Source organism: Benincasa hispida, chromosome 12 (genome assembly GCF_009727055.1).
Source record: "Benincasa hispida cultivar B227 chromosome 12, ASM972705v1, whole genome shotgun sequence".
Taxonomy (NCBI): Eukaryota; Viridiplantae; Streptophyta; class Magnoliopsida; order Cucurbitales; family Cucurbitaceae; genus Benincasa; species Benincasa hispida.
In genome coordinates, this window is record NC_052360.1 from 21,104,509 (window position 1) to 21,124,030 (window position 19,522).

The 19,522-nt window shown below is 35.7% G+C and overlaps 1 protein-coding gene across 4 annotated transcripts; it reads left to right on the top strand.

The window, feature by feature from the left end:
- The first annotated feature begins 217 nt into the window (after positions 1-217).
- LOC120068124 (SNARE-interacting protein KEULE-like) lies at positions 218-19,522 on the top strand. Of its 4 annotated transcripts, XM_039019821.1 has the most exons (25): positions 218-632; positions 700-743; positions 837-895; positions 1,759-1,844; positions 2,583-2,789; positions 3,144-3,202; positions 3,610-3,691; positions 5,030-5,108; positions 5,691-5,741; positions 5,846-5,942; positions 6,104-6,136; positions 6,547-6,672; positions 10,877-11,068; positions 11,178-11,261; positions 11,532-11,630; positions 11,702-11,778; positions 15,009-15,105; positions 15,477-15,602; positions 15,685-15,780; positions 15,943-16,062; positions 16,131-16,208; positions 18,334-18,524; positions 18,781-18,871; positions 18,964-19,053; positions 19,153-19,522. In XM_039019821.1, exons 5-25 carry the CDS (start codon positions 2,717-2,719, stop codon positions 19,204-19,206), a joined length of 1,995 nt encoding a protein of 664 aa, XP_038875749.1. In that variant the 5' UTR covers positions 218-632; positions 700-743; positions 837-895; positions 1,759-1,844; positions 2,583-2,716; the 3' UTR covers positions 19,207-19,522. The 4 variants fall into 4 exon arrangements, with proteins under 4 accessions (XP_038875749.1, XP_038875748.1, XP_038875750.1 ...); XM_039019820.1 differs by lacking the exon at positions 1,759-1,844; XM_039019822.1 differs by lacking the exon at positions 1,759-1,844 and having other exon boundaries at positions 218-743; positions 16,134-16,208.

Genomic DNA, 19,522 nt, shown 5'->3' on the forward strand with positions numbered 1-19,522 from the left:
ATCCGCATGAAATAATGTTGAAAATTTGCTGGAATATATAGTTGAAGAATTAATTACAGTCTGATTAATATGGAGGTCAAATTAATCCCACTATAATTTAAAAAGACGATAAAGGACATTTTAAGATTTTAAAAAATTTGACTCACGTGATCTCTTTGTATTTTGTTATAATTCAAAAGTGTTCCACCATTTGTTATTTATCACCTCTCTATCTCAACTACCCAAATAGCGTGGGACAAAAATATTTTGACTTGGAAAATGGGTCTTCTAATCAATTTTCCCCACCATCTCCTTCCTCGACTCCGCAGTCAGCAACCCCAATCGTGAAAGCCACCTCTTTCTCTCCTTTCTTTGGTTCATCCGTGTAGCAGTTCCCCTCCATCCAATTTCCTCTCTCCGATCAGCCTTCCTTCTGTGGCGACGTGTAGACCACAACCCACATCTGACGGCATCTGTGCGTGACCTCAGTAGCGGACGACGACCCACGCGACTCTTCCTCCGAGGGCGGGGGACCCTGACACTCATCTCTTTCCTTTTGTTTCTGTTCGCCGGTGACTTGGAGCGACGGTGGACGGCGTGGCCACCAATTTCAAGCAATTACATCATTGTTTTCTCTAGTTCGAGGAGTTTCGGTAGTTACCCATTCTATTTCGGCGTTTGATTTGAATTACCTAATTCTTAACGACTCCATATATGTAGGATTAAGCATATTCAGACATCAACCAGCAAGGATTTAAATTCGGGTAAGTTTCAATGGGTAGAACTTTCTAATCGTTCAAAACTAGTTTAAGGTTCTTTTAAGTTTGTCTTTAACACTTGGAAGCTCTTATTTGTAGATTTGGTATAGTTTTCGAACCATTCGAACACTTTTCAGCAAGAATTCAAGTCGGTGTTGGTGAGTTCTAGTCGTTACAACTCTATTTAGATTCCTTAGATTTCAATTAAGGTGTGTGCACCCTCTATTCGTAGTTTAGACTTCGATTCGAAGTCTTGTTGGGTCTGTTTACTTTTGTTCTAGCATGATGTATGATTTATTTCTATTATGAACAATTATGACTTATGTTATCCTGAAATTGTGATGTGTTCTCGGATGCTTGTTGTGTTGGTTTTGTAATATATAACATGCTGAAATGCTATTATGTAGCTATGTGGATATAAGCATGTTTGTGGAGATGTTTGAACATATATATGTTTAATGTTGACAACATAATATTGTTTTATGGGGTTTTGACATAAAGCATGTTTTAGAGTAGCATTAGGGGCCTTGTTGATCTAGTGAGGGTCAGTGGGATGAGTTTAGAAAGGAATGTATTGGAATTGTTGAGAACATCGATGACCCTCGATGGAATTAGTTGGGGTCGATGGAAAGGTCGGTGGCCTTGGATAAAATCAGTTGGGGCCGACAAAGATTGTTGGTGGGCCTTGGATGAAGTTAGTGGGGTCGATGGAGAATGTTGATGGCCCTGGATAAAGTCAGTTGGGGTCGTCATGGAATGTTGGTGGTTCTAGACATAATGAGTTGGGATCCACATGTCTCTAAGGATTCAATCTCAAAAAGTTTTGTGAAAGTTAAATTGGAGTGTTGAGCGAATTTGAGAAACTTGATTAGAAATTAAGTATGCATTATATGATGAGTTAATTCATGAGTTTAGCATGTTGTAACTAATATTTACTTTTTATGTATAGTGAGCATGTGTAATTTTATAATCCTCGTGTATTTTTCAATGGTTGCTTGTATGTTGTTTGGTGGTCCTTTAGGTGTTGACCATTTTTTGTTGGTGATGATGAGTATTGTGACGTTGGTGATGCTGAAGAGGGAGCTTGAGAAAAATTGATCATTAACCGTGTGTATTTTGTTTGCTTTTCTCGAGTTTACTTTGTTTAAGAAAGATTGACTTTAGCTTGAGTTGGTTAGTTATGTTACGTGTTAGAATTTGGGGAAGTATTGTTGAATTTGATTAGAAAGTGTTTCGAATATTAGTTTTCTTGATTGGATTGTAGTTAAACTGTTTATCAAGTGAATTGCAAATACGTAGTGTTTATAGTTATGTCGTTATGCTGTCGAATTTTTCTTGAGCATTATAAATAGTAGACTTAGTTAAAGGGTAAATTTGGTAATGTTACCTAGTTTAGTGTTGAAATGTGGGCCGTGGGAACATTACAAGGTATGTCCTAACCTCTATAGTGGGGTTACTTATTGAGTACTTTTAGTACTCAACATTTCCTTTTAAAAATTTTCAAGCAATGATAGAAATGTATAGGATGCATGACGACGCAATTTGTTGATAGTGCTATGAGACTAGAAGGGATACTCATTATGTTATTTAAGTCATTTAAATTTCAAAATTATGGTTATAAAATTGTTTCTATTGGTTTAACACTTTATCTTTGTTTTATGTTTTACAAGTTTTCACTGGGATCCGAAATAAGAAGTTTTAATTGTTTTCTAAAAAAAAATATTTCTCCAAGCCTTTTTTCAAGTTATTATAAAATATTCTCACATGCACAAATTAATGTCCTTAGTAAATATAGGTTTAAAATGTTGGGGCGTTACATTTACTTTTTGGGTTATTGATTTTCAGGATCATCACTACATTTTCTTTGTCGTTCTCTTCCCCAATCTTCCTCTTTGTTCAGAACTTCCTCGACTGGTAAACGATCTCTGTTTATCTAGTGAAACTGAGGGATCAATTGGAGGGATTCTTGGTCTTGGACCATGTCGTTCTCTGATTCTGATTCATCTTCTTATGGGGGTGATTACAAAAATTTCAAGCAAATTAGCCGCGATCGTGAGTCTCATATCTCTCTTTTGCGCTTACTTTTTAGTATATATTTATTTATTTTCCATTTATTCTTGACTGAATCACCTAGCTTGTGTGGATATCTACTGAATTAATCCTCCTAGTGGTTTTTGTTTTAGAGGGGCTTGTAAAAACATTCGTTTAGTTTACTTACCTCCTAGCAACATTTCATTCTTATTGACAAGCAGCAGTACTTTGATCATTAAAAGTATTTCATTTTTTATAATATTGCATATTACCAAAGATCGACCATAGATCTTTAATATTCACAGATGGCCAGTGCATTGCATCATGGCACCTAATTGACTGATTTACTTATATCCATTTCAAATTCACCTTTAGGATTGCTGCATGAGATGCTTCGCTCAGCTAAAACAGGGGATTCCAAATCAACATGGAAGGTATGTTGTATTCATAGTCATATTCACAGCCATCATTTAAACATAATGCTTTTGAGCCTATTCGTTATTCATCTTCATTCATTAAACATATAATTCTTACGTGGCCTTGGAATTTGCAAGGGTCTGATATAGCATTTTGCTTTTTATTACATGGAATTTGTCTGAATGGGGGACTTGAAGAAAATTGGAATTTCGAATTTGGATTTTATGGAAGTTCTCTGTGTCCTTTCCTCTTCCTCTGGTCAAAAAATCTGTTGAGTTATTTCTGTTTAGTTTTAGTTTTTGTTTGTTTGTTTGGTTTTTTTTTTTTCCCAAACAAGCAAAAATCATTGGTTTGCATTTCGTGTTTGGTTTACTACACCACATTCCCTTTTAAATTTCTTGGTGCTTGGATCTGTTGCTTGCAGGTTCTCATCATGGACAAACTTACCGTCAAGATAATGTCATACTCATGCAAGATGGCTGATATCACAGATGAAGGTGTTTCATGTATGAAACCCAAACAAATTCTCTAAGAAATTTTATACCAAGGATTCTAGAGTGCCTTCTGTGATTCACTGTTGGGTAGACAATATATTGCGGTTTCATGATATTAGTTGCATTTACTGCATTTTGTTTATTTTAAAGGACTCCACACAGAGGTGGTCTGCAACTCTGAAAGTGGAAATTACATATTAATCCCTCATGCACCAATCTCCACTGCATCTATCTCTCTCTCTCTCTCTCTCTCTCTCTCTCTTTTTTTTTTTTTTTTTAATTTCATTGGTTGACTTTGTTTCAATGGGAAATCGAGCTTTCATGGAGAAAATTAAAGAATTTATGAGGGTGTACAAAAGACAACTCCACAAAAGGAGTCTCAAAACTAGTGGAGACAAAAGAATAAGAACTATTGATGATTAAAACAAAGTGAGAACTATTTGATAATTTTAAAAAAGTGGAGTGGCCGACGCCCTGAAGGAGGACATTAAAGCTGAAAAAAATATCTCAGACCTCATTCGGGGACCTTTCTACACTTCTAAATATCCTACTATATCTCTCACTATAACAAAACACACTTACAAACAAACCCCTTCTCACTATAATACAGTGTTTGACGTTGAATCACTATGATTTGAATCCCTAAGGGGACGTTTGGGACAAGGAGTTGGTTATTATAATCCTAGGTTATTATAGTTGGATTATAGTAGTTTGTGTTTGGGATGTAGATTATTTTAGTTTGGGTTATAATAGTATATGTTTGAGGTGTAAATTATTTTAGTTTAAGAAGGAAATAGTAAACACTGTAGCATAAAATAAAAAAATGATGAATGTAAAATAGTAAAAACTGTAGCAAATAATAAATTCTATAGCAAATAGGGGTTTTGAAATAGTGTTAACTGGAGCTAATTAGGGAATACAAAATGGTATTAACTGTAGCAAGAGGTGGTTATTATAGTCTTAGGATAGTTCTTGCCCCAAATACACCCTTAGTAATTATTAAGGTAGTACAATATATTTGTGGTAATGATTTCTATTATTTAGTCGATCCATTCATAACTCAAAGCCATAATTATGTGTTCTTTATTTGAAGCAATGATTTGATCCCTATATAATTATGAGTAAGCAGTACATACATATATATGGGGTAATGATTTCTATCATTTAATTTATCTATCCATAACTTAAAGCTGTATTTATGTGTTCTTTATCTAAAGCAAACACGAAGAAGAATTTAAAACTTTTTCTGAGTGGTTATGATTGTGGTAAATTACTATAGGAATGGTTTTAGAACCTAGATCCATTCTCCATTTGGAATTTGAATGTATTTGGATTGTTTTGGCGTTGCAGTGGTAGAAGACATATACAGACGAAGGCAGCCACTGCCATCTATGGATGCTATCTATTTCATTCAGCCTTCTCGAGAGAAGTAATATATGTATACTTTTATATGATTTATACAATTATACATTTCCATGTGACAGTTTCATTTAGTTGTAAACTTTAAGACCATATTTTGGTTTTACCTTTTACTTTGCCAAGTTGGAACGTAATGTATATTTAAGTTTGATTAGGTTTTTTATTTGGTTTTCTGCATTTAGAGTTTTTCGTCTCTTTTTTTTTTTTTGTTATGACTTGAATGTTTGTCTCATTCTATTTTTGTCTTAATTTGTGCTTATTGCTCTTATATTGCGTAAATTGAAGTAGAAAAGAGAGAGCTTCTATTTCATTTATATATAAATATAATGAAACAAGACATTTTCTTTATTTCCTACTTATAGATCATGAAATAGAACCCCATCAAGCAAAGGAGATTTTTCTAATCTCGTTAGAAGAGCCCCTCTTCCGTTGCTTTTTGTTATGATAATATCTTATATCTCTTATAAAAAAGAAATTATCTTTTGTATAAATAAACACATGAATGGATTAAACTTAGGATTGCTTATTATTTTAGATTGATTGCATAAATTGGAGTTGAATTCTTCATTATCTCCCTCTTTTAAACTTGCAGTGTTATCATGTTCCTTTCAGACATGTCAGGGAGGTCTCCTTTATACCGGAAGTATGTAGGCCCAGTTCCCAATTATGTAATGCTTTTAGTTGAGTTTTTTTTTTTTGGGGGGGGGGTAATAGTTGTTGAATCTATTTTCTCGTGTATCCTTGAAGGGCATTTGTTTTCTTCAGTTCACCTATATCAAAAGAATTAGTCAGTCACATCAAGAGGGATTCAACTGTTTTGCCTCGCATAGCTGCCCTAAAAGAGGTTAGTGATCTCATGCCAATGCTAAAGTTTCTGCTTGATTTTTTTTACATTGCAGTCTGTTGGATTATAATTCAGCGGGTTACTTAAATTTCGTTTTCTTTAATTGTTGGATGCAAATGAATATTTACTTTTTCATCTTTCTTTTAATGTCAAATATACAGATGAATTTGGAGTACTTTGCTATAGACAGCCAGGTACCTGTTAGCCTACTTGTTGATCAATACAGGAGTATGATCAATGGTTATTTATTATCTCTCATATCTTTATTCTTTTTCAGAAGTTTTGTTTTGCAAACTGTGATGATATTTTTATTTGATTTGTTTTGCTGTAAAAAAATATTTTAACTTCTACTCACTAGTCCTTTCTGGAGATTACTTCCTTTTCCAATAGTTGTCCGTACTTAAATATGTATTTTTTTTTTTTAAAAGTCCGGACTGAAATAATAAATTTGTTTTTAGTTGAGAAGGTAATATTTTGAGTTTGTGAACATTTATACCCTGAACTGCATATCATGATTAGTTTCATCCATGCATTAATGTTATCATAAATTTGTGTTCTATAAAATAATTAACTCATATATTAGACAACATTCTTACATTTTCAGGGTTTTACAACCAACAACGAGAAAGCTTTGGAGGAACTTTTTTGTGATGACGAGAGTTCTCAAAAAGGTGTAGCGTGCTTGAATGAGATGGCTATCCGTGTTGGCACAGTTTTTGCATCATTAAGGGTATTGCTTGAGCTTAAAGGAAACAGGCATCCTTGACTATGTCATTGTTTGCATTAGTAGTGGTCGTGGTTTTAGTGCTGGTTTTGGGGCAGGGATGAAACGATAAATGAAATTTACAAAGGCTACCAGATGGTCATGGGTAACCAAAGGAAAAAAAAAAAAAAAAATCAAATAGCCTACAAAAATGACAAAGTCCCAAAGTTCTCCAGGACAGTCTAATTTCTCCATCATACCTTCGCAAAATGGTAAAGATGCCATTAACCCACGGTCCCACAGAGCACCCTTTTTCTTTGGGAAACAAAAAACACTTTTCATTGATGAAATGAAAAGAGACTAATGATCAACTTTCAATGAGACAAAATAATCACAGGAAGATAGGAATCGGAAGGATCAGAAGGCGCACTCGAATATTTCAACTAGGTTGACACACTCATAGCACACTCATCACATCCCAATACAAAATACATCCTTAAAGAAGAGTACAAAACGATATATCAATTTAATTACCGAAATACATAGTTAACTTGGAATAATGAAAGCGTTCCAATTTAAACATATATCCTGAATGGAATAATCGACGAAGTCCTTGGAATGGGAGCACCAAGATCTGCTAAGAGATGAGCTGAACCAAAACGATCCAACCAATCCGTAGGCTTATCATGGAACATCCTCCGATTATGCTTCAACCAAATTTCTGAAACCAAGGCTTTTACTGCATTTGTCCATATTAATTGAGCTTTATAGGACAAATAGGACCAACCATAACTTGAACAATCTTCTCCCGAGCTGTGTTGCCAAACATCCATCGAAGATTAAAGAGAGCAAAGAGTTTCCTCCAACAGTTCTTGAAGAATGAACAATCAAAAAGCAAATGTTGCAAATCCTCACCATTTGCCAAACATAGGGGACAGACTGTTGGGGAGATATAGTGCGATTGGAGCATGTGCTGTAAAGTGGCCGAGCAATTAAGGGGCCCATACATCAAAATCCAAACAAGAATGTTGATTCTTTTAGGACTTCTTGATTTCCATAATGCCTCAAAAAAATCTCCTTCCCTAGATGTGATGAAGCATTCAAATGCTTTGATAAAGACTTAACTGAAAAGTTTCCAGAAGAGTCTAACGACCAGCTTCTAGAATCAGGCAAATGGGATAAATCTTTCTCTATTAAACTGCTCATCAGTTGCTGTAATTCAGAGATTTCCTCTTCTTTTAATTGTCTTCGAAATAAGAAGTTCCACGAACATGTAACAGAGTCCCAATGGTCATGAATAGAGCCATTTGGTAATGAGGCAATACGATAGAGATGAGGAAAACAACCTTGAATGAAGAATTGAGGCACCAAACGTCAAGCCAAAAGTATATACTCCTCCCATCTCCGAGCTTAAAACCTGCAAGAGATTCAAGGTTGCTTCAAAATTTTGAAATATTCATCCAAGGGCTTCACAAACTCGAGCCATATTTTCCGGATGTGTGCCACTGATGGGGAGATAAACCATGTATGCTTTTTACTATTTTGCTCGACAAAGCTTCAGGTTCTTTTCAAAAACTCCAATTCCATTTACACAAGAGGGCTAAATTCCTGTTCTTCAAGTTGCCAACTCCCAGTCCCCCATCTTGTAAAGCCATTGAAGCTAACTCCCATTTCACAAGATGGTTTAATTTGCTTCCCTTTTGTCCTTCCCAAAGGAAGGAACACATAACCCTCTCCAATTTTGAGATCACCGAGCTTGGCATTTGAAACTAAGACATGTAATAGGTTGGCAAATTTGCCAAAACGGAGGTGCAAAGAGTTCATCGGCCCTCTCAGGAAAGATTAGCATTTCCATCTATCGAGCTTCATATGAATTTTATCAAGTATTGGTTGCCAAAAAGAAATTTGTTTTGGGTACCCACCAAGAGGCAAACCCAAACGCATGAGAGGCAAATTTTCAGCTTTGCAATTCAACCTAGAAGCTGTAGAAATCAGAACCTCTTCCTCAATATTAACTCCACAAAGAGCGGATTTTTCCCAATTCACTTTTTGCCTTGATCACCATTCAAAAAACCCAATGGTTTGAATAAGGCTATCTAACATTTTATCATCATGTTTGCAAAATTGAAAGGTGAACTTTATCTTTACCCACCAAAAAAGCTTGAAATATTCCGTTCTCATAGATATGATTGACAAAAGCACTATGACAAAAGCACTAAGGACTTCACTTATAATGTGAAAAGAAAAGGTGATAATGGATCACCTTGATGAATTCCCCTCGAGGCAAGAACACAACCTCTCGGCCTCCCGTTTATGAAAACTGAATATTTTGGATTGCGGATGTAGCCGTTGATCCATTCAATCCACTTCGGATGAAATCCCAAAAAAATGAGCATTCTTTGAAGAAAATTCCAATCTACGCGGTTGAAGACTTTTTCAAGATGTAATTTAAGAATCCACCCCTTCACCTCTCTTTCTTCAACCCTCAGGCCCACTTATAAGTTTGAAAATGAAATCCTTCAATTGATTGGCTCATATAAGCTGAACTGGCGAGGTCAAAGAGCTTCCACCAAAGCCGTTTAGGGAACTGACTCTTAAAAAAATATGGAGGGTCAGTTCTACTTTTCTTCTACATGGGACAAAATAAGTGGGTGAGAGGTGCAAGTAACAACTCTTCCTTTTGACAATGTTAATAGCAAGCATTGAAACCTTAGAAAAGAGCTGACTGCCGGTAACTTTATGCTGCTCTAGGAGCTTAGGCTTCCAAATCATCCAACGTAACTCCTTTGAGATAAAGGTCCCTCCTAGGGAAAATCAAACGAGAAAGAGAATCAATAGAGAAAATTCCTGACTGAGGGAGGCTTCAATGTCTAATCTTTGTCAAGGGAAACATGAATGACATCCAAACTGCTACTAAGGATCACTCACTCCCCTCTTTCCTCATCCAGTATTCCTGTTTCACCCACGCCTTAACTTCTAGCAAAGTTGTTCCATGTCTCAACCTTTTTTTATGTTTTATTATTATTATTATTATATCAAAGCACCCATAGAATCACCCAAACTGTTATGAGTTTAGCAGAAGGTTGTATTATTCCATCATGGATCTTCATTAAACATGACCAGAGCACCATCATTAAGTACAAAAGGGCAAACCCATCAGTTTGCCCCTGGGTCTAGACCTTGGTAGTCTCCAATTTTTCTTGTTGACTATCTTAATAATAGATGGTTATTCACGAGACTATTTGTGGTGCATATTAGCTAGTCCAAGCACCTTCTGTCCTTTAAAAAAAAAAAAAAAAAAAAAGAAAAACAATGGGGACGGGTGTTGTTAAAATGCTTTGTAATGGGCCTAGTATTTGTTATGAGGGTTCCGTTGCATGGTTAAATGTGTTGGTAACTTATCAGTTAATACTCTTTTTAATCCTACTTGAGTTCCGAGACCTTTTTTGGTTGAATGTGTTGGCTCCATTTACTATTCATTGATCTCCCTTTTAAAGCCATTAAAGAACATTTATGGATTTGCATTATATCTGTGGTTTTGTGGAAGACTTGAGATTAAAAAAATGCAAGAATCTTCTAGGAAAAAAGCAAGACTTCAAAGGACATTATTGACTTTGTCGTCTTTAATGCTTTTTTTGGTGTAAAGATATATTGGCTACAAAAATTAATATTAATGAAGAGGCCTGTATCCATTTAAAAAAAAAAAAAGATATATTGGCTACAAAAGTCATAGTTTTTCTTTCCTTATTGCAAATTGAAAACATCACATTTAATGGGTCGTTTTGTATCTATGGATATCTTTGGATATTTTATTCATCAATGAAATTATTTCTTATAAAAAAAGATGAAACAAATTGGATTGGATCAGTCATGGCTCTGTTGGAAGGTATGTCAAGACGGCAATAGGAGAATTTTTGAAGATGAACTTGAGATGATATGAAAATTTCAGATTTGATGCCTTCCAATGAATCTAGTTGGCTTCCTCAGGGATGACCACTTCACATTTTTTTTGGTCTTTGTCTTGGGTTTCCTTTTCCCTTTTTGTTTTTTGATAACTTATGTTTCTTAAAAATGCTAGGGGCATGACACATAAACCTTGAGGCAAAATCTACTACTTTTCATTGAGACTCCTCAAGGCTTAAGCTTGATGTACCTTCTGAGGCCGTAGAATTATTTTATGTTGGGATTACATTGTATTGTTCAAATCTTCCCCAACTTTTTCCTTCTTCAGGAATTTCCTTCTGTTCGGTACCGAGCTGCCAAGTCCTTAGATACAACTACAATGACGACTTTCCGTGACCTCATTCCTACAAAAGTTGCTGCTGGTGTTTATGACTGTATTACGAAATATAAGAAAACGATTCCTGATTTTCCTCAGTCAGAAACATGTGAGCTGTTGATTCTTGATCGATCTATAGATCAGGTATATAATATAAATAGTTTGACTATTTGTAAATTATAAAAAACTTGTAATTTAACCCTTTTTTGTTTGTCTCAAGTGTTGATGTTTTATTTATTTATTTTCTCCCTAGATCGCTCCTGTTATACATGAATGGACATATGATGCAATGTGCCGTGATTTGCTTAGTATGGAGGGGAACAAGTACGTACATGAGGTAAGTCTAGTATGGCATTCTGCAAGGTCTTTATTTGATTTGGAACCATATCACATCCCGGATCGATGAAATAGGATGAATTGAGACGGTATTTTGTAAATACGTAATTATCTTGAATATATTAATTATTCTTTATTTTCCGATCGCTTGGAAGGGACAAAAGAAACATCTTGTTCTTTCTTCAACAATTTTTGATCTCTAGTGGACCTCTCAATAGGATTCAAACCCATACGTGATTATCTTGAACATATTAACATATTTACTTTTCAGGTTCCAAGCAAAGTTGGAGGTCCACCGGAGAAGAAAGAGGTTCTTTTGGAGGATCATGATCCAGTTTGGCACGAACTTCGCCATGCGCACATTGCAGATGTATGCCTTGTCCTGATTGCATTATTTTTAACATTAATCCTCTATTTCTTTCTCATCAGTGGGGTTTTCAGGCAAGTGAGCGATTGCATGAGAAGATGACCAACTTCGTTTCTAAGAATAAGGCTGCACAAATCCATCAAGGTTCAAGGTTAGCTCTGTTGTGTTTGCTTGCTTCTGGGGACACACTTGGTGGTGTTGGTATGAATATGAACTTAGGAACCAGGCTTCTATGTGTCACTCTAATGGATAGTACCAGAAGTGTTTTTTTGTTAAGAAACCTTTTTCATATTTCTACCTAAGGTTTCAAATGGCTCTCAGCCTCATCCATTATAGATTCCTGGGTCAATGTTTTTCTGGAATCTGGTTGTGGCAGGGGGCAAAGTATTTGCAAGGTTGTTTTCTCTTGGTGATGTGGGATGATTTGCTTGAATCATATACTTTCGCAATTGTTTTATTGGAAATTTTATCTTTCCATTCATCATGCTACCATTGATTGGATGCTTAAAATCGTTTCAATTAAATTTGTATATGCACATAATTTGTTGGGATTTCTGGATGCAATTTTTCCTCTTCTATTTGTTGTTTTGAAATAGACTTCCTCATCTTTTAAGTTGATGGTTAGAAAGACATTTTGGGGATGAAGAGGCACACATTGTTGCATGGGAAATTCATTTATCCTGATGGGTCTGTATCTATTTTCTTTAGATCTAACTGAATTTTTTGTGGGAGTGGATGTTCGGAAGGTGCGAGATGTTTTCTTAAAAACAAATCTTGCATGCATTACATTTATGGAAATTACATAATTTTTATTCTCGGGTAAGAATGGTGGGAAAAGATGGGAATTTTCCCCAGACTAGAGTGATGAAGAAAGCTTTTCCCCTTGTTGGCGATAACTTGCACTCTTGTGCCTTTCTATCTGGAATCAACTTCAATTAATCAAGACTTCCTTTCAATGGTGACTGATCGCTTCTTTAAGAGGTGGGTGGTTGGTCGTTTCGGTTTTCAAGTGTGTGACAGGGTTGGGTGGGGTGTCGAGGTAGAAAGTTAGTAGCATTTGGGAGCAAAGAGGTGTTGTTCATGGTTTATGGCGAGGGTTGGTTAGGGAGATGGGGTGGGAGAGAAGGAGCATCATGTAGTGTCTCTTTCCCCCTGAATTATTTTCCTCCAACTTATCAACATTTTCATTAAGATAAGAGTCTTTTAACTTACCTTGTCTGCCCTCTTTAATGTCCTAGCTCTGTGGAAGAGAGAACCTGCTGAATAGACCATTTAGATTGAAAAAATTACCAACAAAAGGTACTATAGCAGAGATGGCCCTTCTTCATCGCAATGGTGGTCTTAAAAAATCATGTGGGTGAACAGAGAAAAGGATGGGATGCGTTTAATTAGGTCATTAGCAGGCAGTCCCATAACCAACCTTGCTCCTAAAGTATGCTACCAACCAAAACTCTCTCACCCAGCCTTTAAAGGATTGACCCACTAATTTTATTCAAATCGATTTGCCTCAACAGTCGACACCAACTCACCTACTACAGACCTCTCGGTGATTGATCCTTCCTAGTGGCCTGCAGGCTGCATCTATTATTGTCACGAGGAAACATTTTCACGACGATTAGTATAATATCACTAGATGCCTCCATTCGCTTCTAAATGACTTTTGCCAGCTAAACCCCATTCGAGTTTGATAATACCCTTGTGCAATCTGGAAGAGAAGTTTTTTACTTATCTCTCTGCTCCACCTCGGATTGACTGGTAGTTGGGCCTTTCTGTCTCAAATTCAAGTGCTAGAGTTCTGAAGCTCAATTGAAGAACAATGTAATTCCATCTTATGGTGGGTGGATCAAAATTAGAAACTTTCCTTTTGACCATTGGGACCATTAGTGGATAGTGTGAAGAAGAGAGAGATGCTCTCCCTTCTCTCCTCTCTCATCTTTTCTCTCTCCTCTTTCCATTGGGACCATTCGGCCAATTAATAGGATGTTGGGGAGATGACACAGCACCTTCATCCTACCCACCCCACCCTCCTTTACCATTGATAGGAAAACCTTTTCAATAGAAGTTGTGCATGGAATTAGGATCACCTAACCTTCTAGGGATAAGTCCTTTACTCTATCTATTAAGAAAGTCCCTCGCATGGTTACACTACTTTTTCTTCCTTGATTGAATCACCTTTGAACCAAAAGTTCTTCAACAAGTCTCGACTGGTTGAAAATGAGATCTATGGGTGGAACCAGAAAGGACATTTTGCAGATATCACCAAGCTTGGAGTAAATAGAGGGTTAAACAAACTTATCTTACTCTGTGGAATCAACAAAAGCGGTTGGAAAGGCTTCTTCTCTCTTCTTAATGTTCCACGCACACGACTCTTCCTCAAACGACAGACCAACTCTTTTTCTGCTTCTTTATCTTACAAGGATGTCCTCCACAAATACAAGGTTTCATATGAACAGAATGTAGCCCCCCCTTGTCCGACAGATAGCACTCTACCCTCATCATCTCCTCCCATTCTAGTGAGCTTGCAGCCTTCTACCCTGATACAGCTATCATCATCATCCGATAGGGGGTGAGCATTGGTCAGGCGGGGTTGGTGCACCGACCGGTCTTTTTCTTCCCCCCCTCCTGGGCCTGGGTTTCAATCTGCAGGGCTTATCTGTGCATTTCAGTCTTTCAGCAGCACTACTCAATTGTAATTCTCCTTATATAATGAAAGATTAGTTTTTTCAATGCAACGATATCCCTCCTCCTCCCTTAAAACCAAAATCCTCGTATAATTAGAGATTAGTTTTTTTCAAAATGGACTCTAATTTTTCAATGCAATTGCTTAATGTTTTGAAAATAACAAAATAAAAAACAATTCTTTCTAAAATAATACAATTAAAGCCACTTGTTGTTTTAATTTCTTCTTTTCCCCCTGTTTCAATAGTTCAAACAAATAATTCATACAAAGTTCCAAATAAATAATCCATCAGTAGTTCTCTCAAATATTAAAAGATCCAAAATCCAATATTCCAACATTTTGACTAATCTATTTTGTAATTTTATTTTGTTTCTGATACAAACTAATTGGAAATATATGGTCCAATTATTGATAATGGGATCACTGCCACATTTGCCTCTTTTGTTATTTATTTTATTTTTTGGGGAAAAAAAACAGTTTTGCTTTGCCCTTTTAGCAATTTCATTTCTCATAGAATGAAAAGGATAATAGGGAATTCGTTTTCCTTATTGAACTCTGGCCTCTGGTTTCTTCTATACTATTGATCGAGCACCGGGTACCCATATCAGCTAATTTTCTTGTGGTTTGTTAGCAGTACTGAAACAAGCGTACTTTACTTTGTTCTCACTTTGCTGACCTAAATATTTTCTGGTGTTCTGTAGAAATAGTAGTGAACTTTCCACACGGGATTTGCAAAAGATGGTTCAAGCATTGCCACAATACAGCGAACAAATTGACAAGCTCTCCCTCCATGTGGAGGTTAGTTTATTGTAAAAGTTCGGTTTTGTATTTACTTTTTGACCTAAATGTTGTATGGTACTTTTCCCCTCCCTAGAGCGAACAATTTAAGCTTATAGATGGAGGATAGAAGAGGATTTTTCTTTCTTTCTTTCTTTTTTTCATTCTTTTCATTCTTTTCTTTCTTTTTTTAAAATTAAATTTAATCAGGTTTGGTTTTGTACTTTTTTCTTTTTAATTAAATTTAAGCAGCCTTAGAAACTGGAAATTGTTCCAGAAAGGAGCAAAAGGAATCTTCATTCCCTCTTGCTCAGCAATATGTTCAATATATGAAAAGTTGGAAACAACTTCTAAAGATTTTTTAGGAACTGACTTTGACTTTATTAATTCAGATTGCAGTAAAACTAAACAAGTTTATCAAGGAACAGGGGCTTAGAGAACTAGGACAAATTGAGCAGGATCTTGTTTTTGGAGATGCAGGAACAAAAGATGTAATAAAATTTTTGACGACTAATGAGGTGATTACTGAAAATATATTAATGTTCTCAAGTACGTGTCATTGGAGAGACAAATATGAACCTACCTTGAACATCTTTGCAGGATGCAAGTCGTGAAAATAAGTTACGGTTGTTGATGATTCTTGCTGCCATTTATCCTGAGAAATTTGAAGGCGAGAAAGGTCAAAATTTAATGAAGGTTAGTAGTTTGCCCCACTCCCGAGAAGGAAAGGACAAACTTTCCAACCAACCATCTATTTAATTAATTAAGTTATTTATCACTTGCAAGATTGCTTAACAAAGAAATTGCTGTTATTTCTTCTTCACATTTCACATCTTGATGACGTTTAATGCTGAACAGTTAGCAAAACTACCACCAGAGGATATGAATGCGGTTACCAACATGAGATTACTTGGTGCTGCACCTGATAGCAAAAAAAGCTCATTAGGGTCATTTTCTTTGAAGTTTGATATTAATAAGGTAAAACTATCCACCTCTTAGCTTCTTTAATCTATTTATTTGATGTCTGACAATACTGTTGTGATCAGAAGAAGCGTGCAGTTAGGAAACAACAAAATGGTGGAGAAGAAACATGGCAGTTATCGCGGTTTTATCCCATGATAGAGGTGAGACCACGGTCAAACTTATTTATTCAATCTAATGCAATTATTAAATGGGGGGTTTTATTGGGTAAGATGTGACTGGATCACCTTGATATTGAAGTAGGCGTGATGTTTTATATTGTTCAGTATGTATTGAATTTTTTTCCCCCGCTCTAATCTATCGGCTTGATGTGGGTGGGTAGGCATTAGTAGTTTTTTATTTTAAATTCGAATTTCGAAAATGTTATTTCATTTTCAGTTGATATTAATCATTGATTGATGCGCTGATCCTTTGTTTTGTTCTATTTTGGTTATTGGTTTGACTCTTTGTAATTTTAGATTTATCTCTTTTAGTATATCAATGAAAAGTTCAAAAGTTCAGTTCTCGTTTAAATAAAATAATCATTGATTGATGGGTGGTCCTTATGCCAGAATCCAATTAGAACATCTTTGTATTATTCTTTTTCTTGATGGACGTGTGTTTTCTATTTTTTTTAAAAAAAATAAAAAATAAACCATAGAAGTTAAAATGTAATTATTAAAGATTCTTCTCTCTCCTCTCCCCTCTCTCTTCCTCATCATCCTTGCTGCTGTACCTCCATTTATAAGTCTTCTCCAATCAGCATACAAGTGCGGGATGAGGTTGTTTTGTTTCCCTCTTGGCAGATATCCCAAAAAGCTTTCTTTTGGCAGCCAATAATCGACAAAATTCAGAGAAAATTGACATATGTAAGAGATTTAATCTTTGAAGAGGAGGTTGTTTGACACTTTGTAACTGGGTTCTCTCTTGCATACCATTATACTATGTCGTTGTTTCCTATGCCTTCCTTGGCGAGTGTTTGCAATTGGAACATTTATTAAGAAATCTTTTCTGGAAAGCAAAATTAGCCACTTGCTTCTTTGGAATTTAGCTTCTCAAGCTTAGAATAACGGAGGTCTGGATATTGGAGCTTTGAAAGATAGGAATTTGACTCTTATCTCTAAATGGGGATGATGGTTCATTCAAGAACCAAATTCCTTTTGGAGACAAGTCATTGTAAGTATTCATGGGGATCAAAAGTTTAATTGGCACACACATGGAAGAGATAGTTTGCGCTTTAGAAGTCCTTGGGTGAGTATTTCTAAAACTTGGGGGAGACCGAACCCTGGGTCAATCATTCTTCTCTCAAGGTGTGCTTCCCTCGTTTATTTGCTCTTTCACCAAAGCAAGAAGGTTTGGTTCTCTTTATAGGAATTTTCTACTTCATCATTGAGTTTTTCGTTTTGACAGTTATTAAAAGATGAAGAAATAGAGGGCTTCCAAAATTTATTAATGACCACCTTTGCGCACAAAGTTTCTTCCAGTGATGATTCTTGTTAATGGTCTCTTGAACCTTCGGGTTTGTTTTTAGTCAAGTCTATGGATAGCTCCCTATTTGCAGCTACGTGGAAGTTAAAAATGTCCTAAGAGGACTATCTGATTTGGATGATGTTTGATTGTAATCTATATTCAGCGGAAATTTTACAACAAAAGTGTCCTAAGCTGGGATGCTTTTATTTTCCCTTTTTAACAAGTCTTATTTGTCTTGGGTTTCTTTCACCTTACTAGTTTTGTTTGGTATTATTTTTCTTGAGGTTTTGATTTTATTTTGCCTTTATTGTGATACAGCATTGGTCTCTTTTCATTTATTGAATAAAAAGTTTCCTATCATTTTCTTTAAAAGAAAAGAAAAAACAAACCCAAGCCCACTTATGAAGGAGGAAAAGTATTCTCCACTTATTTTTTTCCCCAAGACTGTTCGGTTAACTTTTAGGTGTAGTGGCAAGTGTAACACATGCATTTTTAATGTATGACAGAGATCTATCCAGTCAGTTTTCTTTTAAAGCTATTGAGCAGGTGGTGTTTACCATAAACTGGATCTTTTATGCCTTTTCAGTCTGCCATGCTATATTGATGTTGCTACACAATTAAAGGAACATTGCATTTCTTGTTTGTTGGACCGAATATCTTAAATTCAATTTAATCAGGGTGACACTTAGCGTACCCTTAGTGTGGTCATTTTGAACTGGAGATGCTATGTCCTCGAAAGCTAATGGTTTTTAAGGTATTTACCTTTCTTGAAATCTATCCAAAATCACAATGTCATTGTTGATCCAAACTAATTTCCAGGAACTAGTTGAAAAACTTAGCAAAGGGGAATTATCCAAGAATGATTATCCCTGCCTAAATGACCCCAATCCAACTTCCCGTGGACCATCTCATACAGCAGCAGTTCAGCCACCTCCAGCTGCTCATTCAATGAGGTCTAGACGGACTCCAACATGGGCCCGTCCTCGTAATTCCGATGATGGATACTCAAGGTGCTTTATTTATTTATTTTATTTGAAGTTTTTGTTTGTTTGTATGTTCTTTTTTTTTTTTAATTCAAATTTCTGTGGTTCATTCCATACACATATGATGCCATTCTAATTTTCTTATTGATTTGTTGATCCTTCTGGTTTACTTGGAGACTATTAAGATATTAATATCTGAACCTGTAACAATCTAAGAGAGTTTCTACTGGCATATTTCTTTTACGATGCATTGTTGTAGGTTTAACAATTTCTTTTCGGACAGTGATTCAATACTGAGGCATGCATCTAGTGATTTCAAGAAGATGGGCCAGCGTATCTTTGTATTTATTGTAGGTGGAGCAACTAGGTCCGAGGTAAATATTTTCTTACATAATTTGAAACAGGTTGTCATTTATGCTTCCTTTTACTTATCTAGATTCATAAACTATATCTTTTTAACCTACAGCTTAGAGTTTGTCACAAGCTTACAGCGAAGTTGAAGAGAGAAGTAGTTTTAGGTTCAACAAGTATTGATGATCCTCCACAATTTATTACGGTATTTAGCTTCAACCTTCTATACTCTAATTTGGAGTTGTTTTCTGCCATTTATGTGACACCCATCATTTCTCATATATATTGTATTTAACTGATACAGAAGCTTAAGATGTTGACTGCTCAAGAGCTCTCATTGGATGATCTCAATATATGATGATTAGAAGCAACCTCTACTCTGCTCTTCAACACTTTGTAACTAGTCTGTTGGGTCATTTTTTTTTCCCCTTTTTTTTTTTTAACCTCTTTCAGATTAGTCTTATTGTTAGTTTGTCATGATCTTGTGATGAACTTTTAGCGGTAAAAGTTGTGCATATTGCATATTGTAACATGTTTTACATCCATATATTGTAACATTTATTAATAGATAAGATACGATTGAAATTGTACCCGTCATTCATAAGATGGAGGAAAGAACTATAGTTGTATATTTTGGGGAGCAAAGAGAGAATCGACTCGTGTCGTTTAATTGA